Genomic DNA, 27,972 nt, shown 5'->3' with positions numbered 1-27,972 from the left:
CAATTGTATTAAAATAATGACCATCTTTTTAAAATTCATTAAGAAAAATGTTATACTATAAAGTTCCCCTTTGTCTTTACGAGCTTTGTTTAGCGCCATGCAACATAGATGGCACCGCTCTGGTTATACATTTCCGTTCCATTCACAAAATTACTCCTACCAAATGCCGTTTACCAAGAGATAAGATGTTAACACATCAAAAACCTTTAAACGATTACTACCCACAAGCCTGATAATAAACAAGGATGCAATTAAGTTAAGGCACCTTCAAAATCTGAATTGTTTATTTATTACAAACAAAATATTAATTGCAACATATTTGTATTATGAAGGTTTAAACTTGAAGAAGACTGCTCCTTCCTTTCACCGCAGCCTCGTTGCAATCCCACACATACTGAACAAATATTTAAGTACAAAAAACTAGAATAACTTTAGTAACATTTATGGTTTTTTTAATTTAAAATGAACGTAACGTCTAAAATACTGAATGAACTTTACAATACGACACTATGCCCTGAGGCTACGTAGCTCGCAGGCATCAGTCACAAAAACATGTGTATCTCCCGACACAAACTTTCAAAACCACACTTAATAATTATTACTAATATTCTGATGCTCTCACAGATATCTTCGGAATCTTACATTGGCATTCATTACTGTCAGATGTTTATTGACTTTAGGTTAATCTACGAGTTTTCCTATAATTTAAAACAGCCAGTTTTGAACCAGCAGTTCTCAGCTACCGCTGTTACTCGCTTCGTTTCTGGGTGGTTAGCAGCGAGTCTCCAGCTCGCTCAGCCACCGAAGTTTCTTCAGTACTCGCTCCGCGCCCGACGTTTCCTCCGCCTCGAAGTCCCCGCTCGACCAGGAACTGCCGTGAAGAAGCGAGTCAACCACTCGCTGAGCGACTGACGTTCCTGCGGGAGCGAGTTCTCGCGCTCGACCAGCGACTCGCCCAGCGAGTAGTAAGACGAATCGGTACTCTCTCGGGCAGAGCTTCAGGTTGTATTGTAGTAACTAAAGAAAAATTAGTTAATATCTGTAATGTAGTGAATTCATTTCGTTTATGAAACTAATGTCTATAAGGGATGAGCCTAATAATAAAAACTAATATGTCTTTATTTAACGATGCTGATGTTAATAAATTTAGTTTATGTAATTTACATACAAATGAATGTCATTTTCTAAACATTTTTACTAAAGTATACTTAAGCATGCGTCCCACCATCAACTATACATTCCCTTCTGAGCTGGAGCAAATACCCCACCACGACAGGATAATGGAACGTTCGAGAACGTTCCAGAATATTCTGAACTTCCGTTTCCTGTCTATATAACGATCCAGAACAGGAAGTCTCTTCGATGTTTCAGAAACGTCTGGAACATTCTCGAACCTTCTGGGAATATTCTATAATGCAACCTCGCTCGCCGCTGGTAGTCTTGTCGCGGAATCTCTGCCCATGCACTCCCAGCATGACGCTTAAAACCTGAGGCTGCCAACTGCTCGGGTCTGCACACCCGTCAGCTGCGATGACGTCAGATGTTTGTCTGCTTCTCGTCGCAGAGCGCCGCCCTACTGCTGATACCTGGGACGACTTACACTGCGTGGCGCTTATACTAGGCGAGCAATTTGCACTTTTCGAACAAACCATACCATATTTTGGAGCAAAAACAGCACAGGGGCAGGACATAAACCCTACGGCTGCATACAACGTAACGATTGATTGCACTACCGTTGTCTTGGTACGCCTTGAATGACTGAGCCAAAGATTAAAAAAATATTTAAAAATGGGTTTATCTAGCGTTGAATAGCCTGGGGCTCTTGTTATCCAACAACACAAACACAAAGATTTTCGTACAGAACAGTTATGAGTAGCCTGTAGAGAAAATAAAAATAATAAATGAAGAAACGTGAGTTTAGTAATCGATATGTTGTATCTCATAACTAGGATAGTTTTTGACGTGACAACGTCTAATAAATCGATGAACGCTGGATGCAAGTACGAAAAATTGTCCCACTACGGATGCCCCACTACGGATGTTCCACTACGGATGTCCCACTACCGATGTCCCACTACGGATGTGTCCTCTTTTGCTTATTGTACGCATGCGTGGCATCTCTAATCCACTCTATTGGAACACCAACGATTTAAATTTTCAATCAAATTTTCGTCGTTGGAATTATTAATATTATGTAATTTAACGATCGTCCACCGATTTGCAGCGCACAATATATATTTTTTATTTCCTGCCTACCACTATTATAAATAAATATGGCGGACTACATACGTTTTTAAATCTCAACACAAAACAAAATTTATATAAATTATGTATGTACCATCTGAAACAGTGATTTATAAAATGGCCTCGTGGCTGTGTGGTCAGCGTGATAAACTACCAATTGTTAAAGTGACGGTGCGATACTCGGCTGATGCGAATATTTTTTTGTACTTGTAAAAAAAAAAATACCGCGTGCGACACTTTAAAAGTAATTTATATATATTTGAATTAATGAATGCAAATAAAAGTAAATTTATTAATTAAATTGTACATTTCATTTCACTCCTTTGTATCCATACAAAATAGTGATAATTCAATAAAAATGATTCAATTTTATTCATAAAAGTATGCAGAGGTAGATTTTATCATACAAAAGATAGAAAAATTTAAAAAAAATTCTTCCTCAAGGAATATACTATTTTTTATGCCTAAATAGTTTGGTTTCAAAAACCTATTACGGCTTAGTCTCAGGCCGAATATGATATTTTATTTTCTTCTGGATAAATCATTTAATAAGTGTTTTGTTATGAAGTTGTCACGTAAACCGACTTTACAGACAATCAATTTTTTGATGGAAATGTTTTTTAAAAAATGGAAATTTTGGCATATTTTTAAGGTCAACGGTAAAGTTTAAAGCCAAAGTTCAAGGTCAAGTCATCCAAGATGGCCGACGTGACGTCACAATCCAATATGGAGGGTGTCACACAGCTCCACACCCTGAACCCTGTGCCAGAGGAACTATTATATACTAGGGTACTAAAAATTAATCTCCTCTGCCCAAGAAGTCGAATGAAATCGTGAAATTTTCTTGTTTCAAACTAAATAATAGAACCTATTTACTTCGTGGAAAACTTTTCTCAAAAGATAATGTTGTACGAAAATTTATCTTTTAAGTTAAGTCAATGATTAAATAATACTTGATGAAATCCCCTTTTATAGCTAAACCATTATTCCAACTTGGAATATTTAACTTATATTATGTATTATAAAATAAACGATACACTATTTTATTACAAAACTGTTATTACCTTTCGAAATAGGTTTTGTTTGGTTAGCTGGAGTTACAACCTATTTTTAAAAAAGAAATTCCATGTATAGTTAAAACAATACATTTCTTTCATAAAAGATGTTCAGAAGGAAATAAATGGCATTTTATAGTTTTAATTAGTGGAAATTCTAATAACCAAAAAATACATTTACTTAGTATTTGTCTGGTTTTATCAGCCGGATATTCTTTGTATAATGGAAGAATAAATTTCCTATCCGAGATGTGTAGCTAATAAACATTGACGAGAGTTGAAATAAATAAAATGTAATAAACACCCTTTTGTCAAACATTTAGTCCTTCTGTATATGCCATGAGTAAAATATCGTATATTCTTTTGAGTTATAACTATCCACTAAGAAATAAGTTTCCTTAAAGTTATCTCGTCAATCTATATGTGAAACAAAAATAAAAATATGTAAATATTTTTGTAGCTTACGCAAATAAAGAATGCCTGATTTAAAAATGAAATATTTATTTTGGTTTAAAAGACGACTTGGCTGCACCAATAGTGTGCAATTCCTACACACCAATTTAGTTCACTTATCCCACAATAAAGTCCTCCGAATGGGCTGCCCCAACACCATACAGTCCCATCACTGAAATTTAGAAATACTTGCCCAAAAATACACTATCTCTATTGTCAGATCTCAATTTAAATACAACACAAAAGCTTCCTTAAATTCTTGAAACAACCTCTAACCACTCTTTTAAAACGATTTCCTTTCGGCTTGTCTTCCTGAATATTTGATTCATCATTTTCGTCTTCTTTGCAAGAACGGTCCCGGGTCACAGCAGCTGACTTGGTTACTCCTGACGGAGTCGCCGACGGGACAGGCTGTGGACTGGACAGGGACTGTAGACTGGTCGGGGGCTGTGGACTTGCCGGGGGCCGTGGACTGGACGGGGGTAGAAGCCAGGACGACGGCAGTGGACAGGACTTGGGCCGTAGACTGAGCGTGGGCTGTGGACTTGCCGGGGGCCGTGGACTGGACGTGGGCAGTGGACTGGACGTGAGCTGAGGACGACGTGCCGGGGTCCGAGGACTAGACGGGGGCTGGGGGCTGGACGGGGGCTGAGGTCTGGACGAGGGCTGCTGGTGGACTGGCGACGTGTAGTCGAAGCCCGACAGGTGTCCTCGCATGAGTACTGGCACCTCTCCGACCTCTGAGGCACCCTCGTCCACGGAGCTCTCTGCAGCCCACTCCGGCACCTCTCTCCTCATGAAGGGGGGTGGCAGATCCTCCCAGTCCAGGTCCTGGAAGAATGGGTGCAGCTTCACCTCCGCCAGGTCAGCCGCCGGCCCTCCGAGGCGCTTGTGGGGCTTCTTGCTCAGGAGCCTCCTGAGCAAGTCCGCCGCCTCGGGCGACAGGCGCGGCGGGTACTTCGGCTCCTTTTTTATGATCTTGTGAATTGTCTTCTTCCTGTCGCCCTTGAACTTGGGGTCGAAGGGCAGGATCCCCGTCAGCAGCTCGAAGCCCAGCACGCCCGCGCCCCAGAAGTCCACGGCCGCGGTGTACCCGGGCGGACGCCTGAGGAACACCTCGGGAGCCATATACTCCACCGTCCCGCATATGGTGCGGCCGACGAGGCAGCCTTCCTCCGCCGGCTCCGAGCACAGCCCGTAGTCGGCCAGCACCACGTTGCCCTCGCCGTCCACCAGCACGTTGTCGGCCTTCACGTCGCGGTGGATCACGCCGAGCGAGTGGAGGGTGTCCAGGGCCGTGAAGATCTGGGCCAGCACCAGGCGGGCCTGGTCCTCCGCCAGGAACCCCAGGTCCTCCAGCACGGCGGTGAGGTCGCCTCCCGCCGCGTGGTCGACCACGAAGAAGGCCGCCTCCTCCGTCTGGAAGGCGTAGTGCAGGTGCAGGAGGAAGGGCGCCTCGCCGACAGCCTCCAGCACTCGCCGCTCCTTCAGGAGGAACCTGGACAGCGCCTCTTGGGTCCTGTACTGCCCCTTCGGCAGCTCCTTCAGGGCGTAGCTGCGCCTGTCGTCTTCCCCGCCGACCTTGCGCACCAGGTGCACCGTGCTGAAGGCGCCGCGACCCAGCACCTTCAGCACCTCGAATCTCTCTGCGCTGCCGGCCGCCACGGGAACTCTTACACCACGATACATGGCTCAGAGCTCGACCGTGACTATCGCAGGAACTCTCAAAGCTCGTCGATAATCTCCTTATGATCACTTTAAACACTGCGAAACTCAACTCACAAACTTTCAGCGAAAAGTTCTGAAAAGTTAGTTGCCTCGTAACTCCAACAATAACCGACTTGAACGAGAGCCGCATTGTTGCGAGCAATGCTGATCTTGGAGCTTATAAATAAATTACTGACTTTAGTTTTTTGAAACATAATTTGTCAATTTAATTTGTATTTCTGTGCATTATAATCTCCTGTGATAGTCTAACCCGTTAAAATGTTTTACCACCTTTCGCACCTTATTTTTTAGGGCCATGCGTTGCATTTAATTAATAGATGGTTTCAACGTCGACGTTTCATGTAGGTATTTTGGATGATCGGAGCGTAGCTTTACAATTATATTAAATTTAAGAAATTCACGATACTTTGAATTCTAAAAATAAAGCAGGGATTTTTTTTTACTTGTTGGTCATTGTGGTTTTTTTCCCAGATAAAAACAAAAAATAAAAAAATAAATGAAGTGTGAAATTACTATAAATAGCTTGTAATACAATTTTTACATATATGTCTCCACTAACCATTACCACAAGCTTTAGGAAACTATAAGTCTTAGTCCACGGCCTGAGTAACTACGCGTATTGCGACTTCTGCGTTCGCACACGTGGAACATTAGCGTTTCAAGTCAGGATTAAAAAACACATAAAATAAATAATAGTTTAAAAAACTAAAAAACACGCTTTATATAGAAAACCAAACTAAAAAATATAAAATAAATTTTAATAAATTTGAATTAAGAATAGTGTAATTTTTTTTATAAATATAAATTAATAATAATGTAAACAAGAAAATAATGTATTTAATTTTAAAAAAGCGTGGGGTGCATGGTATCAATAGTTATAAATATTTTATTAACAGATATGGGTAGAAGGATTATCTTTTCCATAATATCTTAAAAACCACCCCACGCTTTTTTTAAATTAAATACATTATTTTCCTATTTACATTATTATTAATTTATATATAAAAAATTTTTACACTATTGTTAATTCAAATTTATTAAATATTTTTTTAGTTTGTTTTCTATATAAAGCGTGTTTTTTTAGTTTTATAAACTATTATTTATTTCCTACTTTTTAGTTTGGTTTATTTATAAAAGTGTTTTTTTTTCTCTTAATTTGTTCCAGGTAAAAATCCTTAAACTGTAAGTTCTGCTCTCTATCCAAATATGATTTTTAATATATAATATGTAAAACTTTTCCATATTTTCCGTGTTTGATGGCTTTTATTTAATGATTTATTGACCTTGGCATAGTTTGGAGTATTTCTAACTGCTTGGTGTAGATTTGCAGGTTAGTGTTCGAGTGGAATTTCAAAAAATCTGCTTATCAGGTGTAGCTATTGGGATTATGCATATGGTGTTTTTACAAATATAGATAATATTCTCTTTAAGAAAGTATATTGTTCACAATAATCATAACCCACTCTTACTGTTCATTTAATTAAATGTCACAATATTAAGTAGGCCTTGTTTATATCGCGCCAAAGACATACTGAAAGAAAAAATTCACACATAAGCGAAATGGATTTCTTTACATATAAATCTTTGTTTCATTTTACCAATAAATTGACAAAAATCTTTTTTTGCAAATAGATTAATGGAATTATCTTATCAAATTAGTGTATTGTCATCGGTACTCAATAAATCTACAAAGTTAGAAACAAATCTGGCCGTTTAAAGTGGGTCAAAATCGCAACCAAAGGAGTCGGTTACAATCATACATACAAACATACAGGTGAAGCTAATATAAAGCGTGTAATGACGTGACATTATAAATATTTACGGAAAGAAGAAGGCTGCTGCAATTCAGTCCCCATAAAATAGTTTAACTCTTTACCCAATTTGTTCTTCTGTTTGGTAGGGAGCCAGAAATAAAATAAAAATAAAAAAACACGATGCGTCTAATGATTCAAAAATATGGAGAATTTGTATGAAACACCTTAATAGCAAACTCTTTAAAAAAACAACATGTTATGTAAATAATAAGTAACAAGCTGACATATAGCAAACTAAATTTCGAATTCGATACCAGTTGGATTTTGTTTTGTATTGCTGATTACAGACATTTATGAAGAAATATTTGTATAAAATATGGGCGGGAATAACAGTACTCACAGGGGATGAGTAAACGACTAACCTTAATATAAAGTTAAGTCATGTGTTCTCATTTTGAAATTAAACCTATATTACGATACTTTGACAGCATATTTAACGTAGAATTCTTATAAATAATGCCAAGCGTGATACGTATACGAAAAGTATTCCTTTGAGGGAAAAACGGTAAAATTATGTAAGCTTTTAAAAAATTATCCTTAATTAAGTATTAGCAAGAAGGCACTGTTGATCTCTCAGCACTAGCCGAACAAAAGGTGTACCGAACGCGGTGCATGTAAATACCTCAACGCTGAACTTGTGACATTTCCCCCTAGACAGGAAATATAAGTGCCTGCGTTTTTGAGGATATTCTTATTTAGGGACTTTGAGGATTAAATTTTGTGGGCACCATAAAACCAAAGGGATTTCTTGAAAATCCGGTTATTTTTATGTTAGAAAATCGTGAAATTTTTTTGATATTATAAACAATTAAATAATCGAATTTAATTATAAAAAAATTAATAAAGAATTATTTTTAAAAAATGTACACTTACGCCTACACTTTAGTGAAATAAATTTGAAATTTTTTAAAAAATTCTAAATATTAAATTTAAATAAAAATATATATAACAAAATCACATATTGTAACGTCTACCATCTTAATTTAAAAAAATTAATTTTTTTTTTCATGCTCGCCATCTTGGAAGACTATGACATCATTGTAACACATTGTTTTACATCCGCCGTATTGGATTCTAGAATGTTGCACTTTTCGTTACGCCCACCAAATTGAAAAACTACAATTTAATGCTAGAAATTCAGAAAAAAATTCTAAAATTATAACAAAAATTAATTCATCAAATTTAAATAAAATTATTTATAAAAATGCACTTACAAGTTGCAGTCATCGTTTCGAACCTGGTAAGACCAAAAACAAAACAAAAAATGGTCTACAGATCCCTTCCTCCACGGCAGCCGCAGGCAGACTACCCTCCCACCACAAACACGAATCTATATATCTGCAGGTGGTACGACGTCATGACGGCCATTTTATCTTCGTTAACTCGTAGCAACCATCTTGTTTTCGTCTGCTTGAGTGTTCTGACTTTATATTAGTTTAATTCTTACCCTCCAGAGTGCAGTAATCATTTATTATTACCGTGGCACCCACCATCTTGACATTTGGGTGCCATCTTGGAATTGTATAATTATTTAGCTAGAAATTTGGGAAAAATTCCAAAATTCATCAAAAAAATTTACATTATTTTTACTCATTGATTCGATCAGTTACAGTCCTTGGTTCGATACTCTATCGATGCAATAATGTCTAATTTTATGTAAAAAAAAGAAATGTCAATAAATCGTAATTAAAAAAAAGAAGCTAAAAATCCTCTACTACAAGTTTCCAGTAAGCCATTATGACCAGTAACATTTGAAGTTTGTATTTATTGACCTATAAATTCGGGAAAAATTACAAAAGTCACCGAAAAAATCACTCATTAATTAACATATTGAATCGATGGATTCCTGTCCTCGGTTCGATTCTTGACCAGTGACAGATGAAACTTAATAATAAATATACTAACTATTCTGTTTCCCTTACTTACGTGGGATTTATTAATCATTCACTATAAAAAAAAACAGCATAAACAATTTACCTGTCCAACGAATTGAATATGTTGTCGCATTACCTAACATGTATGTCTAGTTTTCCGATACTCTAATTAACCTCTAAACCGTTAATGTACAAAGCCATACATACAGGCCAAGCGTCTCCGGACCACGAGACCGAGTCATGAACAATATCAGACGTATAGGCTAGTCATTTCCGGACCTCATGAACTTCTTCGTCGTTAGTTATTTACAGTCAATTAGACGATCGTGAAATGTTTTATACATACTAAAGGACCAAGAGACCTGGAAAAATATTTTACAAAAAGGACCCACAATCGGAAGCACATTCGACATAGAAGAAGCACATTTAACAGAAGAAAGCACAAACGGACGCACATTCAATAAAAAAGAAAGGACATTCATAGAAAAGGACACACAATGGGAAGCTCATTTATAGAAAAGGACGCACAATCGGAAGCACAATAATAGAAAAGGATGCGTAATCGGTAGCACAATAAACGAAGAGGTAGCAGTATGACGAGATCTCAGTTTTAGTTTGAATTCAGTTTACAAGAAATTAAACATACTTTTTAAATATACATAATTAATTTATTTTTCAATAGTACACACATGACAGTTAAACAAAATATTATTGTATGTAGCCAGCTTTCCGCAGTTCTATAAGTATGGACGATACTTCATCGATATGCGTGTAGTTTCCTCTACGAACAGATGCCACCAAAAGTTTTAGGTGATCAACTGATATTTTAAGATCTTCACATGACATAAAATCAATCTTTTCTGATACGTTGATCTTGACTGCATGTTTATAATAAATATTATGGTATTTTATTACGACGTTTCCATCGTTTCGGTCTCAGGACATAGTCACAGTCTTCGATCTTGTCAGCTTTAGATCTTTACGTCTTTGCCTTTGTCATCAGCCTCAGATTCACTGTCGCCATCAACATAGAAGGAATCGTCTTCACCCAGATTAAACTAAGAATTCGATATCGTTGATGTCGAAACTTCTTCGTCGTCTTCATGCTTCCTTGTAAGGAGTCCACCAATTCATAAAGTTGGTAAAATCTACTTGAATTCGGCTTGAATGTATTCACAATTTTCACGTTTAGAATCCTTCAACTGTCTTCAATCTTCCATAAATCATAAACGTCCTTCAATTTAATTTCTTTGTCGAGATGGGAAAACCATGAACTAAATCTCTTTCAAGGCAAGGTAAATTATTGAATTAATGAAGATCACTCTTCTATAGAATAGTAGATCCACCGTTGACCTCAGCTTGTACGCAGTCTTGGCATTACAAGTTCTATCATGTCTTTTTAAGCTCTCTCTTCGCGTAAACGACTTGCTACATCAAGCACAACTTATCATAATGCGTAGTGGATTTATAACACAATCGTTCTTCTCGTGTTGTTCTTCCATTCTTTCTCAAGATAAATTCTTTGCTGAAATAATTACAACTGTGTCCTTTCGATACAGCGACAGACACCGAATCAGGTTCCATATTAGTTACTGAGGCTAATGCCAGATGCAAAATGAGAGTTTTAAATTAGATCCATTACTTAAATAGAATATTTATATTTTTTCATCAGCAAGAGTTAAGTTATCTCATACAAAAGACAAAATTTTGGTTACGTTGCATTTTTCGTATCATTGTTGTGGCCACTCACCTACGCCACAGAACTGTTAACTGTGGTCTCGCTGTGCGCCGCTGTTAAGGCGCAGTTGCGTGAAATTCGGTTCACCATTCATGACGTCTTCCTACTGACATCACTTAAAGATAGCGTGAGGGATGAGATAAACGAATTACTTAACCAAATTTCATGTAGGGATCTAGACCTCAATGCTTCTGGGATTAAAATTTAGACCTTTTTACTTTTTGGCAACATGATCATCTCGGCGGCATCTTATTTGCTGATGTTTATTCAGTTTAAATCGTCTCACCACCACACTTAAAAATTGTCCGCGCTCAGTGTTGAAAATCTACACGTTGGGCTTTAATAATAAATACTGATTTGTTGTTCCTCATTTAGTATTTAAAATTTAAATCCAAGCAAAATTACTGATTTTTAGTAAATTTTCGGTTTATTTTGCTATAAATAATTCATAAAATGTCTGTTAAATAACGTAGAATTATATGTATTTGATAGTAATTTATTAATTATATCTTTAAAAACGTCATTCCTTATTTTTCCTGCTGAGAGATGTTATATTTTGACTTTCCTGGAAAACTCGGAATTCAATTATTCTAAAATCTGAAGCTAGAAATTAAGTCACCCGGCTAAACAAAGCCAAGAAACTAGTAAATTTTGTGCTTTTTGTAAGAGTAAAAAAGGTTTCCTTTCTTCAGTAAGTGATAGATAGATCAAATTTAAGTCAGCTAAGTTCACAAAGTTTATAGCGTATAAAAAACTTGTATGTGTTACTGTTTAAGTCAATGAAAAAACAAATAATTTAGATTAAATTTTGGTGTTGGTTGTTCTATAAATATTGTGAATTTAAATCCATAATGCTTTGTATTAGAGTAAGAATAAAATTGGTTCAAGATGTGTAAGGTGGCTGATTGCAAAGTATAAATACCGAAAATCATATGTTTGAGAAATTTCTCTGGGAATGGAGATGCAGATGCGCATATATATATTTTTTTGTGTTTGTGTTTGTGTGGTAAAGAAGTTATAAATGTAATCGAAAAGTATCTTAAAACATTTTAAAAATAATAATTATTTAAATGTATACTACACGTAGTTGATATGATATAATAATGATCAAATTATTTGCAATATGTATATTTGTATGAGTGGCTTTAAATGTATTAAATTCTGATTTTATTCTTGCGTTATTTAATTTACTCACTGTTTGTTCAGTAGGAAAAAAAAATTACGTGAAATTTAGTGTACTTTACAAGTGACATCCAATAAATGAATAAAATAAATATAATATTTATGTATGTTAGAAGTTATTTAACGGGTATTATATGGCGAAATCAGTGATAACACATAAAAACGGTACAGTAAAATATTTGGCGAATCTGATAGTTGTGCTCCAATACGTTCCACAAGATTAATTTTCCCTGCCTAAAGTCTAGATTTTTTCCTTAATGTTCCATAATAATATAGCTATAGTAATGACTAAAAGACTGTTTCTTTTACACAAACTTTGGTTCCCGAATCGTTACACAACTCTGTATGACTATAAGTATTTTTACTCCTAGAATGACAATTTCGCATAAAACGTTAGTTAAAGGTCACAGATTTCTGTTGTTAAAAATTACTTACACTATACCCTCAACCGGTATTAATATCATCGTATCAAAAATTCATTAAAAAACTGCGTTCATTTTATATACAAAACTAGCTGATGATATTAATTTTTTAAGGTAGGCTTATCTCTACAGGTTACTATACCTAGTCGTCTAGAATAGGGTATATCACATGATACATAAAAATTGTTCATTGACAAGCGCATTTTAACTTTGTAAACTATTATTTAGAGTTTGCTTGTGGGCTTTCAAATTATATGCCACAGGCAACGTTAATTATAAGTTAATTTAAATATAACTACAATACTTATAACAGTAGCTTGTTATAATGATCGCTCCATAACCACCCGTGGTTTTGCACGCTCAAATTTAAGAATAGTGCTTATTTTGTAGCATTGTGAAAAATTTCACTCGGCGTTAAGTAAAGCAATAAAAGCATTAAATTTTAAAATGATTATGACATTTTCATTATGAAAAATTTCACTTTCGTTGGAGTTCCCAAACTTTTTATGTATAAATGTTAATTGATTGCGTGTGCCCATTTTGTTTCCTGTGTTAATGAATTCGGTTGTAAATCTGAATTTCACCGATTAACATCGGATGCAGACCAATAAGACAATTAATTTTAAAACTAATTTTTGACTACTTTCTAACGTGCTTCTTAAGACTGTATCACACAACAATGAGAATTGCTACATTTTTTTTACCTAATGCCGGTGTGAAATATGCGTTTCTGCCAATGCGCTTAAAACATCCACAGCGTTTTTTGCCCGGATATTCTTCCAAACACAGTTCTTAGAGTGCACAATGCAGGTTTCTCAAGAATGCACTAAATAAGTTTATCGAAATTGGAAAAGAAAGCAGCTCATCCAAAAGGAATCACCGAGTATGAACTAGCAAACTTTTCGGTTCAACTACAGTGTGACACCGGCCCTAAGAAAGAAACTCGGTGCTTATAAATTAGCGTCATGCGTAGAGGTGTTGGAATCGAACCCGTGACCCTCGCCACGTGGACGTGACGCGTCGCGAGTAGCCGGAAAGTTAGAAATTTACTATAGCTGCAAAATATGAGCGTGTACTCTAAATTTTAATAAATAAAAATTTCTCCATATCAGAGCATCTTGAAATAAATTATTGTATAAACTGCTCCGCTTGTACCAGAGGATACTATTAGTTAATTTTATTGAATAAATCTTTCTATTTACCCATTGTTTTTCACTACTTTTCTAGTAAATACGAAAATTAACAATTTTAACAAGTATTTGCCTATTGCTAACAACAGAACCATGTTTTAGGTTTGGTCATTAAAATATTAGTCTAATTATAACAATACAATTCAGTTACTTAATGTCATAAATTACATATTGAACAACTATTCTCGTATTTGACGAATTAACTTTCTATACAAAAAAAACAAGTGAAAATTGTTTTAATATTTATTTACTTACAAAGGAAGCCAAACTGATTTTCCACTTGTGGGGGAACTTCCTTACTACTCAGGCCCCACTAGGGTAGCCAAATTAGTATGTGGAGGAACCTTCTAGTAGTTTTAGTTTGTAATCAATAGGCCCCACTAGGAGTGCCAAATAAATATGTGCGGCTACTTTCGTGCTGCTTAGTAGGCTCCACACACACACTAAAACGTTGGGCTGAATAAAACTGTGTAATAAATTAGATTTCTTAATTATGTGACTCTTCACTGGTAATGTTGATATAAGGTAAGTCACAGTTAGGGGTTACTTGATTGATTTGGAACATACATAAATATACACTGGAGTAGGTGAAATTACAAATGACACAACACAACACTTTGAATATTAAATATAGAATTATTTTATTCCCAATGTAAAACTATTTCAAAATTTCAATCTTATTAATATATTTAATTATTATTCATATCCAAAACAACAACCTAACTTAACGGTGACATCATAGTAATTCAATAAAAGTTCAATTACCAGGAGTTATGTTGCGCACATTTAAATATTTTCAAAAGTCTTAATTCGGGTTCGTTGACACTACACAGTTTTTAATTAATGTTTTTAGGGAACTTAAATCAAATTACCTCGGCTAGATAGGTTCAAAAAGTTCATCGGCAGAGCTCAGAGCCTCTCATCTATAGGACCACTGAGTCTGTTAATTAATGTGTAAATTCGTAAAATTTATCTCCAAGTATTATTTAAATTATCTATAAAGTCAATTTAAATCATAAAATCAATGTTTATAATAAATTTCGGCGACGATGTGACGTAAAAACGGGAGTTTCGTGATTCGTGCATAAGATTAGGGCACAAAAATCTGGGCACTTTTGTTACTCACGTTATTCACTCCTATAATATTTATCTTTTTAGATAAATCCTATTTAAATGTTCTGAACTCCCTAATGTTCATAATTATCATCCACTATCCGGGATGCCTGATGCTAGATAGCTAATTTTCAGGATTTAAAATCGCCGACATCACGAAGTTGCCGCTCATTCAGCTGGCCATTGTAGAACTCTCTTTCTTACTAGTTTCCTCAAAATAACCAGTAAGACTCACTTTTAAATGGTGGCCCGTGATTGGCCAAAAGGACCGTTTCAGTCTCCTAATTTCTTACCGAAAACGTAAACTCCGAACGCAACAATTGCGCGGATAACAAAATTTCACTTAAAATTTAAATACATACATATTAAAACAGTAATTTACATAATAAAATTACGGCGTTAATTTTACCGTTTACAGTTTTCAAGTCCATTAGTCCTTAGAGGGGTATCAACAATACCTCGTTCAAATAGTCCGGTAAAAATCCAAAGAATCACTTTTCCATAGACATACATAATCAAATATTGCCGTTTCTGAAAATAAATAATATTATACATAGAGCAAACAAAAATAAAATAAATCGTAAATAATAATAAATAATTAAACTGTCAAAACAAACATGTTGCAGTACAGATTTTGCCGCCCTTGTCAATTACATTGAACAGTGCTCTTTGACCTGTTCAAAACGGTGCAATGTGATTGGCACTTCCCTTTCTCCGTCGCACAATACACAACACTCTTCGTTGCCTAGCAACGCGCGCACCAAACGACAAACAAAAAAAACAACTTGAGAGAGACTACCTCTCCTCCTCGATTCGTTTTTTACCGTTGCGCAACTGAAAATCGCGCCTTTTTAAACACTTTTCATCGGGTCGTCGCTGCTAACAGACCTGCGCGAAGAAGTTCACGGATTTTGCAGTGCAAAATCTTCGAAGGCTGGAACTGCTGCTGCTCTCCGACCGCTTCTGCCTTGAGCCGCTCCTGTTGAGAAGGACTCGGGAGGACTTACTTACTGTGAGTATGATTCACTAAAGGGATTCGAAGGGGTGCAATGTACACGTGAGTCAACAATAGGACGTTCTCCAGGTCACGTCACGGCAGTGGGTCAACGTCCACCTGCGGTGATGACTGCATCCTTGCTGCGACTCCTCCTTCCTGCAGCGGACAGCGGCGTCGAGACGGCGCCTGTCCTCAAAACGACCAACAAATCTGGCCTGGTTCACCACGCGTCGACGGGGTCTGGCGTGGGGCGATGATGCTGTACCAGTCAGCACGGCATCTGGCACTGCAGCTGACGTCATCAACTGCTGATGTGGCAGCATCCAGCCGCCCTGCCTCACGACTACGCGCGAGACGGCGTCGTGGCGTTTGCGGTGCTGATTGCGTGGGGCGAGGTCACCACTTCCCACAAGGAAGCACTCGTCTATTCCCATCACTGTTAGGTACACAATCGTTGCGAACCGCACTATGTCTAGCTCACTCTGGTGTAACCTTCGCACCTGACTTAAGTATAGGTGTCCGGGTCTTAACCGAATAACTTAATCACTATGTGCGTACTTGTACTCTTGCAAATACAAGTGTCTGCAGGCAATACAACTTGTGTACTTGTCGCGGAACACTATGACGTCACCGTTAAAACAAAAATATCTTAAATTAACCTTAAAATTCCTAGCTTAACATATAACATTCACATTATTAACATCATTGTTAGAAAAAAAAAAAAAATACAATTAATAATTAAATCTCAATTCTTGCATAACAATGCATGGTTATCAATAAACAATAAATTCAATATTAGGATTTTGCTTGCTACTAACATATCACATTGTTAGTTCCTACTTGATTAATATGCATCACAGTGCATTTGCTTGTTTGTGTTCTCATTTCATGAGATTTCATACATTTCACCAAACATATCATTATAGCATATCATTATTGAATATCAAACATCACATGTTTTGCTTTTCATTATAACATATTGATAGCTAACATAATTTATATTCATTACTCAATGTTTGTAACTCACATGTTTACATTTCATTATTAAAAATATTTGCATTTAACTATAGCATATTTGGCTTGCAATTTACATTTGCATTTTAAAACACTTGTTAACATTTTCATCAAAGAATATATATCATATCATGTACCGATTAACAATTAATAGTTCATTGTTATGTTTACATAGTACATACTAGCAATTGATCATAAAACATATCATTTACATATAACTATATATATAATAACATTTACACATCATAACATTTACATTTCATTATGTTTACAGGTTGTACAATCAAAATTTCATAGTGTTTTTTTACACATTGTTTACATTATCATCTCACTATACAGAGAAGTCGTTGGTTTACACAATTACCAACTTAGTGATTTTTTCAATTTCAGTCTGCTGTGCTCAACTCAACAGCTGTAGAGGCTTTATCTTCCTCTTCTCATCTTTCATTAATGTTGTTTTCATCCCGTAGCGGTCTCGCTGGGTTGAATAAGTGTTCACATTTCATCTCATCTTGGTTACTATCAGTAACATGAGTCTTGTAATCTACTGAGGTTCCTGACTTCAGTGTAGCTAAGGTTCCTTTACCAATCAGCTGTTTCACAAACATGCTGTATCAGGATAGCTTTCAACACATGGTATCACATGTTCAATATTTTTTTCATTTCTTTTTAAGAAAATTTTCTTGCTTTTTCAATTTTAAAACTTCTGTTAGGCGAAGTTGCTTGTGGACACTTGTTTGCCGGAGCACCTTCACTTCTCGCGACAAAGGGCTTAGATCCTGAGTTTTTCAGATCCACATGCTTCGCTATTCTTCACATCATTCGAAGAATACTACTCAAGCAACTATGACAGTGCTGCGAGTGAATAGTGTTGAGACGACGTAATTTTCTTGTATAGGGGCTCCTCCCAATAAATCCTTAAAAATCATCGATTTCAAATTTCAGTGTTTTCATTTCATAGAACATCAGTACCTTGACATCCAAAGTTTAATAAACTAAATGTTTCAGCTAAATCTGATTGGATTTGTATGCGAAATGAGTGCATACTTTTCTAATCTGCATTCTGGGTAGAATGCAATCCTAAAGATCATTCTTTTCCCTAAATTCATCCCAGAAATGGTAAAAAAAATAGTGAAGTTTTAAAATTTTAGTGAGTTCTTCTATAAATATTAGAAAATTTAGTGATTTTCTATTTTCATCATCAACATAACTACGCCTATTGGATAACTCAGCATCATCAATAAATCAAGGTAACCTGCATTATATTATTCTGCTTGTAGTTGCGAAGTGTTATGTGCTTTTAGAGATGCTTTGCATGCCAGTGTTTACATATGTTTACACAGCAGGATGGGGTATCATACCACATAGTTACATCGACACTAAATAAGCTTAATTTCTTCTCGTTTGTTAGTACACAGTACATACAGCTTCACATAGGTATAGGCTAGTCTAATGTTAAAATATATGTCTTAGTGACATTTGAGTTCATACTCATACGAGGGATTGTGCAAGCCAACTGATACATAAATACAATACACATTGTTCACTGGTAGCTTCACAGGCTACAATAACATCTGTATGGGTGGCATTTCACTTCACCTCAAATACAGCAATATAGCGGGAATTACACTTCCGCATAACCACAGGGTAAATATCTGCATAGGTGGCATTTCACTTCACCTTTACGCAGAAACAAGCGGGAATTACACCTCCGCTTAACATTACAATTTACAGTGGCTGCATTACGCCTCACATGGCGTACTAGATCACATAATCACAGTGACATACACTTACTCCTCTGTACAGTTCAGATCCTTGGTCTGAAACTTACACATAGACTGCTCTCAGCTGTTTATGGTACTATACCTTGTACCATCACGAGGCATTCACAGCTTAGGTCGGTACTGCTTACATAGTAGTAGGGCTCTTGTATTCCCTTAGCTGCGTTATATTATAACGGCCTACTGGTCGGCCTGTTGCTGGCTCTGCTAGTGCATAGCAATTCTCTTGTACTATGTCTGTGATGACATAAGGACCTTCAAATAACAAAAACAATTTCTTGGTTACATGTTCCCAGGCCTTGCTTACTGGAGTTGTTTTCTTCAGTACCTGGTCTCCAATTTTAAATTTTGCCAATTTTGATGCTGGTTTCCTCCTGCGTCTGATGTCAGCTTCTGCTGTCAACTTCCTCTTCACTAGAGCTTCTACCTCTTCTCCTGTAGGTAGTTTTTCTTCATTAGGGGTTTGTTCACATCGGGGTAAATACTTCGGGTTGATCGCCGCCGATCTATTCAGGCTCATGGCTTCTCCAGGGGTAACTCCAATAGACCCATGTACAGTATGGTTAATAATGCACTCTACATATGGCAACTTATCTCGCCATGATTGCTGCGAGTTATGGCATAGCGTACGTAACAGACTCCCTATTGACTTCATGAGTCTCTCCACAGGGTTACTTTGTGGATGTCGTACACTGATAGTTGTAGGTATTGCACCTAATTTCCTGACTCCTGTTTGCCACAAATCACTGGTAAACTGGGTACCTCTGTCTGACAATACCACTTTAGGTAAACCAATTTCTTCAACGAAAGTTTTTAATTTTTGCATAACTGCTTTTGCAGTTTGGTTCACAATTGCATATAATTTTGTGAATTTTGTGAAAACATCTTGCATCACAAAAACATACTTAACACCTCCCTTTGACTGGGGTAGGGGGCCAAATAAATCAACTGATAATAATTCCAATGGTGCTGTTGGAATGATTGGCTGCAATTCTCCATGCAGGTGTTGTCCAGGTGGTTTCACCTTCTGACATAGGTCACAGGCACTCGTGACCTTACTTACATAGCGTGACATGTTAGGCCAATACACTTGCCTCTTTAATGCTTCAATGAGCTTCTTGCTCCCTACATGTCCCAAGGCTACATGTAGTTCCCAGGTGATTGGTTGCATCAAATCAGCTGGTATCACTGGTTTCCAGTGATCTTCGAAAATGCCTCTCTTCCTTGACTGGGCAAACAAAACATTTTCTGCTGACAAGCAGAAATGTTGGTGAATTTTATTGTCAGCTGACTGCTTCTGCAGCTGGTTGATAGTGTTTTTGCAGTACTCATCTGCCTGTTGTTTACATTTTATATCCTTCAGGATATCTCGGAGTTTAGGGTTGGTTTTGAATATCTCTGTGGATACTGGTGCCACTAAAAATTCCTTCTGTCGTTTTGATGTAGATGGTGAACTTTCTTGTAGTTCATGCAGGCGACTTAGGTAATCTGCAGTGGTGTTGGCAGATCCCTTGATATGATGTATATGAATATCATATTCCTGCAGTAGCAAAAACCATCTCGTAAGGCGGCTACCAAATAACTTGCCTGCCTTAAGGCATGTTAACGCCTGGTGATCTGTTAACAATTTCACTGTTTCTCCAAGTAGCAGATCCCTGTACTTCTGGAGTGCCCATATGATGGCCAGAGCCTCTCGCTCTGTAACAGTGTAATTTCTCTCGGCTTGGTTGAGAGTACGACTAGCCATTGCTACAGTCTTTTCAATTCCATTTTCCTCCTGTGCAAGCTTACATCCTAGGGCTGTGTCAGAGGCATCTGTGTATAACAGAAATTCCTTCCCTTGGGTTGGATGGTAGATGACGTGTTCAGTCAGGAACAAGTTTTTCAAGCTGATGAAGGCTTGCTCGTGCTCTTCACTCCACATCCATGCCTGACCTTTCTTCAATAGGCTGAACAGTGGAACTGCACACTGTGCAACTTGGTTGGAGTATATCCTGTAAAACCCAATTATTCCAAGAAACGCTCTCAGCTGTTTCACGTTCCTCGGTGTAGGAAATTCCTGAATGTTCTGCAGCTTGTCTGGGGCTGTCTTAATGCCTTCAGGTGTGAGGATGTGACCTAGAAAGGGTAATTCCTCTCTGCAGAAAACAGATTTTCTAATTTTCACAGTCATGCCTGCCTCTTGCAGTTTGTGCAGTACAGTGGCAACATGCTGCATGTGCTCTTCAAAACTTGATGATGTTATCAATATGTCGTCGACATATGCCCTTGCAAATCCCTGACACTCGGGTCCTAAGGTTGCGTCTAGACATCTCGTAAAGTCAGCCACTGCGTTACACAGTCCAAATGGCATAACTGTAAATACATACTGTTGATTCCTGAAGAGAAATGATGTATATTGGCAGGAATTAGGTTCTAATGGTATCTGCCAATAGCCTGACGACAGATCCATGGTTGTGAGATACTTCACACCTTGATACAATCTTAAAATTTCTGCCGTTTGTATAGGACTTTCCCTGTCCTTGACTGTAATTTTGTTGAGCTCCCTAGCATCGAGACACAGTCTTACTGTCCCGTCTCGTTTACTCACACAAACAATGGGGTTAGCATAGGGGCTTGCTTCTCTCCTGATTACATTCCAATCAATCATAAGTTGTAGGTAGGCTGTGGCTTCCTGAACGTACTTCACCGGAATGGGATAGCATTTGCGGTGGTACGGTGCCTCCTCATTTATCTTAATTTTAGCTTGGTAGAATCTGTTTCTGCCTGGCTTGTCAGAAAATACTGACTGAAAATTGGCCAGTACACCAAACAGTTGTTGCAGCTGACTGGGTGATACACTCTTCACCTCCTGTAGTGACTGTCTTATGTCTTCAAGTGATGCCTGAAGTTGCTCACTTGCTTGTGCATTGTATATGTGCCTGTGCATAGGTTCACTGTACAATATTCCCACAAAACTTTCCCTCACATGCCACTTGCCTGTGAGTGTGACTGGAGTTTCACAGTCATTTGAATGAATTTTACATAGTTTAAAATCTATCACTACACCAAATTGTGATAGAAAGTCGGTGCCTATTATTAGCGGTTTTGCTAGGCCTTTCACAACTAGTGCAGTCATGTCTTTCGGTCTGCCTAGGCCGTGTACTGTTATCAGTACCTGTCTGTTTACAATAGGGCTTGCCCTTGATGTCACTCCAATTATCTTGAGTGCTGGTACTGGTATCTTGGGTAGTATGATGCCCTGATGCTCGAGGTAGTTCACCAACTCCTCACTGATACACGTGACTTCAGCGCCACTGTCAATTAATGCATCCACGTTGCATTCTTCAATTTTTAATGTCACATGTGGAAAAACTGTACAAACTTGATGAACCCTATTTTCATCATTTTCATTATAGAGAAAGTCCCTTTCACTTTCTCTTAGCATAACAGTGCATATAAATTTATCGTAGCTGATGCAGCTGTAAATTGGAGTTTTGTCGTTATGTACCCCTGAGCCTGAATAGTGGGTTTCTGTTCGGGGCGATCCAACTGAAACCCGTTCTAGTTTAACGTGCCCTGGTTGGCACGTCCACCTGGAACACGTTGTTGTTGTTCTTTGTGGTTCCAATTACTTGGTCCTGCGACGCTGGACACTGCAGCCTTGAACTCGGCTGCTACCGGGTTCACTTCCCCTCTCTGGTAGTATGCAGCTTGATGTCCTGGATGCTGCGCCTGGAATGGTGGTGGAAATGTCGCGTTCTGGTAGCGTTGCTTGTTTCCAGAGAACTGGCTATTATGGGCTTGGCCGCCATGATTCTCTGTCGTCTGGGGGGAATAATGGTGGGGTGGCATTCGGGTTTCTTCGTGCCGGCCCTGGTATCGAGGTTCCTCCGTCTTGCGGTACTTCCTCGCGTACTCTCTCTCGTCTTCAGACGAGGATCTTGGGCGTCGGTCACGGGACTCCCTGGGAGGCCGTACTTCAGGCGAGTAGGAGCGGCGGCGGTTGTCGTTGCGGTCGTCCTTCCTCTTGCGCTGGTACATCTCTTCGTCGCTATGATAGTTCCTCGTATTTGACCACCAGGTCTTCCTCTTGTTGTAGGGGCCTTTGCGTTGGCTCGCAGCATAACGGCCATACGAGCTTTGCTCCCTGCCCTTGGGTTGCCACGTCATAGTGTGGACAGCTGCCTGACGGTTGTCCCTTGGCTTGTTGTCCCTGTTTTGCCAGTAGTTATTCAGGGGTGGCTGGCGGTTTTGCTGAGGCACCCTCTCGTGGTCCTCCTTAGGTGCTGGCGTCCTGTCCATTTTCTCCAGCTTGTCGTAGTTCAGGAGCCTCTCTCTGAACTCTGTGACGTCTCGGTAAGTCAGGCCGGACAACTGCTTTTGGTAGCGCAGCGGCAACTGAGTGAGTATTGCCGCTACGAACTCCTCGTCCGTCATGGGCAAGTCGAGGTATCTAGTTTTCTCAAACATTGTTGAGAGGTGGGCCTCCAGCGTTGTGCCCTTCCTGGGGTCATACCTCTCAGTATGGAGCTGGGCACGCAGATTGCTCTGAATGCGCAGACTCCAATACTGCTGGCGGAACATGGCCTGGAAGTGATTGTAGCTACTGGTGGTTGCACTCAGCATTTCCCACCAGTAGAAAGCCTGCCCTTTCAACGCACTGTTGAAGCATTTTAGTACCTCAGCCTCGCTGAGATTGAACGTGGCCGCATATTCCTCAAAACGTTTCAGGAACCGTATAGGGTTCTCAGTAACCCTTCCTGAAAACGTGGGCATGGCCTCTGCCCAATGCTTGGCCGGGTGGTGGATCAGAGTGGCAGGGTCCATACTCGACGTGTTCACAAACGTCCTGCTACCTGGTCGGTGAGTGATGGGGGTCACGTGTGGCTGTTCCTGGGGCTGGTGCTCAGTGTAGCACTCGGTGCCGCCCTGTCGTTTGCTTGTGGTAGGCAGTGTGGGAACAGTGGGTCCATGGCACTCGCTTGCCTGGGCCTGGCCTATACTACCAGCTGATGCAGCTGTAGGACTTGGTTGAACAGACAGATTTTCAAACCTGTCCCTCAGCGTAGCTGTGGCCACCTCAATATCGCTGAGCCTGCTCTCCAGGTGTTGGATGTGCTCACGCACCTCTTCCCTGGCGTTGGCCTGCCCTCGGTGCTCGTTGGCCATCATGTTCCTCAGGGACGTGACGTGGGATTCCAACCCATCTACCCTGCAGTTGTACTGGGAGACCTGTTCGGCTATCTGTTGGATCTCCTCGTGTTGTTGTGCGAGTCTAACCTCGATGCTATGCTCGAGATTCCTGATGCTGTCACTGGTTTGATCTAACTTAGCAGTAAGATTAGTATTGTTACGTTCCAGCTCAGTCTTCAATTCAGCAGTAAGATTGGTGTTGTTTTGTTTCATTTCTGCGTTGTTTTGCAGCAGAATCTTCATCAGTGACTCTAGTGTCACTGGTGGTGTTGTAGGATTACTGTCCTGGGGTGTAGCTGTGTGGATGACAGTGTCATTCACGTTTGCCTGCTCTATGATTAGGGGAGATGTGGGCCGCCCTAACCTCTCCTCACAGGTGACTACAGGCGAATTCCCTGCAGATGATGAAGGATTCGACTCACTGCTTGAGGTTTGTGCAGTAGCATACTCCTCACCTACACTTCGTGATCTTTCTCTAAGAAAGTATTTGTTTTGTTCGTCTGCCATAATAGTGTGCAATGAAACAATTGACCAGATAATATTTTACACAAATAGTGCACTTGCACTCAGTACTTGGCTGGTACAGAATTTACACACAAAAATGTTGAGGTGTCCCTTAACCTCAAAATCGGCCCCACCGTATGGGCTCCAAATTAGTCTGTGGGGGAACTTCCTTACTACTCAGGCCCCACTAGGGTAGCCAAATTAGTATGTGGAGGAACCTTCTAGTAGTTTTAGTTTGTAATCAATAGGCCCCACTAGGAGTGCCAAATAAATATGTGCGGCTACTTTCGTGCTGCTTAGTAGGCTCCACACACACACTAAAACGTTGGGCTGAATAAAACTGTGTAATAAATTAGATTTCTTAATTATGTGACTCTTCACTGGTAATGTTGATATAAGGTAAGTCACAGTTAGGGGTTACTTGATTGATTTGGAACATACATAAATATACACTGGAGTAGGTGAAATTACAAATGACACAACACAACACTTTGAATATTAAATATAGAATTATTTTATTCCCAATGTAAAACTATTTCAAAATTTCAATCTTATTAATATATTTAATTATTATTCATATCCAAAACAACAACCTAACTTAACGGTGACATCATAGTAATTCAATAAAAGTTCAATTACCAGGAGTTATGTTGCGCACATTTAAATATTTTCAAAAGTCTTAATTCGGGTTCGTTGACACTACACAGTTTTTAATTAATGTTTTTAGGGAACTTAAATCAAATTACCTCGGCTAGATAGGTTCAAAAAGTTCATCGGCAGAGCTCAGAGCCTCTCATCTATAGGACCACTGAGTCTGTTAATTAATGTGTAAATTCGTAAAATTTATCTCCAAGTATTATTTAAATTATCTATAAAGTCAATTTAAATCATAAAATCAATGTTTATAATAAATTTCGGCGACGATGTGACGTAAAAACGGGAGTTTCGTGATTCGTGCATAAGATTAGGGCACAAAAATCTGGGCACTTTTGTTACTCACGTTATTCACTCCTATAATATTTATCTTTTTAGATAAATCCTATTTAAATGTTCTGAACTCCCTAATGTTCATAATTATCATCCACTATCCGGGATGCCTGATGCTAGATAGCTAATTTTCAGGATTTAAAATCGCCGACATCACGAAGTTGCCGCTCATTCAGCTGGCCATTGTAGAACTCTCTTTCTTACTAGTTTCCTCAAAATAACCAGTAAGACTCACTTTTAAATGGTGGCCCGTGATTGGCCAAAAGGACCGTTTCAGTCTCCTAATTTCTTACCGAAAACGTAAACTCCGAACGCAACAATTGCGCGGATAACAAAATTTCACTTAAAATTTAAATACATAAATATTAAAACAGTAATTTACATAATAAAATTACGGCGTTAATTTTACCGTTTACAGTTTTCAAGTCCATTAGTCCTTAGAGGGGTATCAACAATACCTCGTTCAAATAGTCCGGTAAAAATCCAAAGAATCACTTTTCCATAGACATACATAATCAAATATTGCCGTTTCTGAAAATAAATAATATTATACATAGAGCAAACAAAAATAAAATAAATCGTAAATAATAATAAATAATTAAACTGTCAAAACAAACATGTTGCAGTACACACTTAGAAAAAAAAAATTAACATAAGTTTTAGTAACTTTATTGTACTGATTGAAATACCCGATCCAGACTTAAGGGGCATGCCTACGTGGGCACACGTAGGGTGTGCAGGGTTTCATACGAAACCACGCGACAAGAAAAAACCACTGAAGATATCCCAGTGGAGTCTGTTTACAAAAAGCATTTCCTAATGGTGGTAGAGTACTTCTGGTTACGTGTGTCGATTTTAAACTGTAGCTATTTTTTAAGAGTGAAAATGGCTATAAACCGTGTTTTAAAAGTTATATTAATGTAGTTATGAAACGCCCTGTACAGATCCTTGAAAGCACCCAAGAGTCTTGCATTACATCTTGATCTTCATTTCTATGCCACTTGAAGTCACGTTCACCGCTCAGATGTTACAGTTGCTCGGCGAGAAGACTGCGACGCCGCGCTGAAAGCACCAGCGAGCCCGCCTCACCGCGCGGTCACCGCAAGAGCGTATAGTGAAACCACTCCGCGCGTGTCAGGTCGGGGCACGGGAGAGCAAGAGGAGACAGAAGACCTGGCGGCCCGCGGTGGGTCAAGAAGGGAGCCGGGTTCGTCAGGGTGGCCAGGCTCCCCTTTGTGCCGGCCACCGCCACGATCTAGCCACCACCCAAGTGGCCGACTCATTACAAGAGATGGCCGGGGAAAGTAATTGGGCGGAGAGCCACCACCGCCCCTGCCCCTCCCCCTGGACACGACAATAGTCGCGACACTTCCTCCCCGCCCACGAGGTGCCTATGCTGGCCTCAGTGCGAGGACGTTCCCGAAACTTCGTCATTACCCCCTCCCTTTCGGCAGCTCGTCCTAGAGTAGTCTGCAGAGCATCTCTCAATCTGCTGGTTCAATGGTTCCCATTTCCCTACTTGAGAAAGTTTACACGTTAGTGAAATTAAATGTGATATCAGAATTGATTACGATTTTTTTAATACCACATCGGCATTAGTAAACTCACAAATCGCTATTAAAAACAAATAAGAGCGAGTCTATCAATACTCACCAGTGATGTGTAGACATCATCTAACCTCGTGAACGAGCAAAGTCGTTTTTTTTTTTTTTTTTTTTCCTTATTCAAAATACTCTTATAACACGAAACTCGGACACAAAGTGTATCGTATAATTCTTTAAAATAACGCTGAGCGTTTTAATATACGCAAATTTGGTTTTAATCTACATTTTTTAAGCCAATCACAGGTAGTTTCCTCACCCGCCAAAAAAATTCTCTGGATGAACAGCTCTGCAAATAATTCGATTTGCAGAGCGAAAAGATAAAAAATAAATATTTAAATGACTCCGATGAAAGCGAAATATCTGATATTGACGCGCAATTGTATTAAAATAATGACCATCTTTTTAAAATTCATTAAGAAAAATGTTATACTATAAAGTTCCCCTTTGTCTTTACGAGCTTTGTTTAGCGCCATGCAACATAGATGGCACCGCTCTGGTTATACATTTCCGTTCCATTCACAAAATTACTCCTACCAAATGCCGTTTACCAAGAGATAAGATGTTAACACATCAAAAACCTTTAAACGATTACTACCCACAAGCCTGATAATAAACAAGGATGCAATTAAGTTAAGGCACCTTCAAAATCTGAATTGTTTATTTATTACAAACAAAATATTAATTGCAACATATTTGTATTATGAAGGTTTAAACTTGAAGAAGACTGCTCCTTCCTTTCACCGCAGCCTCGTTGCAATCCCACACATACTGAACAAATATTTAAGTACAAAAAACTAGAATAACTTTAGTAACATTTATGGTTTTTTTAATTTAAAATGAACGTAACGTCTAAAATACTGAATGAACTTTACAATACGACACTATGCCCTGAGGCTACGTAGCTCGCAGGCATCAGTCACAAAAACATGTGTATCTCCCGACACAAACTTTCAAAACCACACTTAATAATTATTACTAATATTCTGATGCTCTCACAGATATCTTCGGAATCTTACATTGGCATTCATTACTGTCAGATGTTTATTGACTTTAGGTTAATCTACGAGTTTTCCTATAATTTAAAACAGCCAGTTTTG

The 27,972-nt window shown here is 38.5% G+C and overlaps 1 protein-coding gene across 1 annotated transcript; it reads right to left on the bottom strand.

The window, feature by feature from the left end:
- Positions 1 to 771: 771 nt before the first annotated feature.
- LOC134534526 (ribosomal protein S6 kinase beta-2-like) lies at positions 772 to 5,441 on the bottom strand. Its single transcript, XM_063373008.1, has 2 exons — positions 4,129 to 5,441; positions 772 to 871 (listed from the first exon to the last, which is right to left on the bottom strand). The coding sequence occupies exons 1-2, from the start codon at positions 5,439 to 5,441 to the stop codon at positions 772 to 774; spliced, it is 1,413 nt and encodes a 470-aa protein (XP_063229078.1).
- Between the last annotated feature and the right edge of the window lie 22,531 nt (positions 5,442 to 27,972).

Source organism: Bacillus rossius, chromosome 7, assembly GCF_032445375.1.
Source record: "Bacillus rossius redtenbacheri isolate Brsri chromosome 7, Brsri_v3, whole genome shotgun sequence".
NCBI classification, from domain to species: domain Eukaryota; kingdom Metazoa; phylum Arthropoda; class Insecta; order Phasmatodea; family Bacillidae; genus Bacillus; species Bacillus rossius.
Note: the sequence above shows the minus strand (reverse complement) of the source record. Positions and strands in the feature narration are given on the sequence as shown.

Bases quoted from the DNA above. Each gene is read 5' to 3' on its own strand.
- LOC134534526 (XM_063373008.1), bottom strand. From the start codon at position 5,441: ATGTATCGTGGTGTAAGAGTTCCCGTGGCGGCCGGCAGCGCAGAGAGA. The intron at 872-4,128 runs GTCAGCTGCTGT...TCTTCACGGCAG, and splicing joins ACTCCGTCAGGAGTAACCAA to TTCCTGGTCGAGCGGGGACT.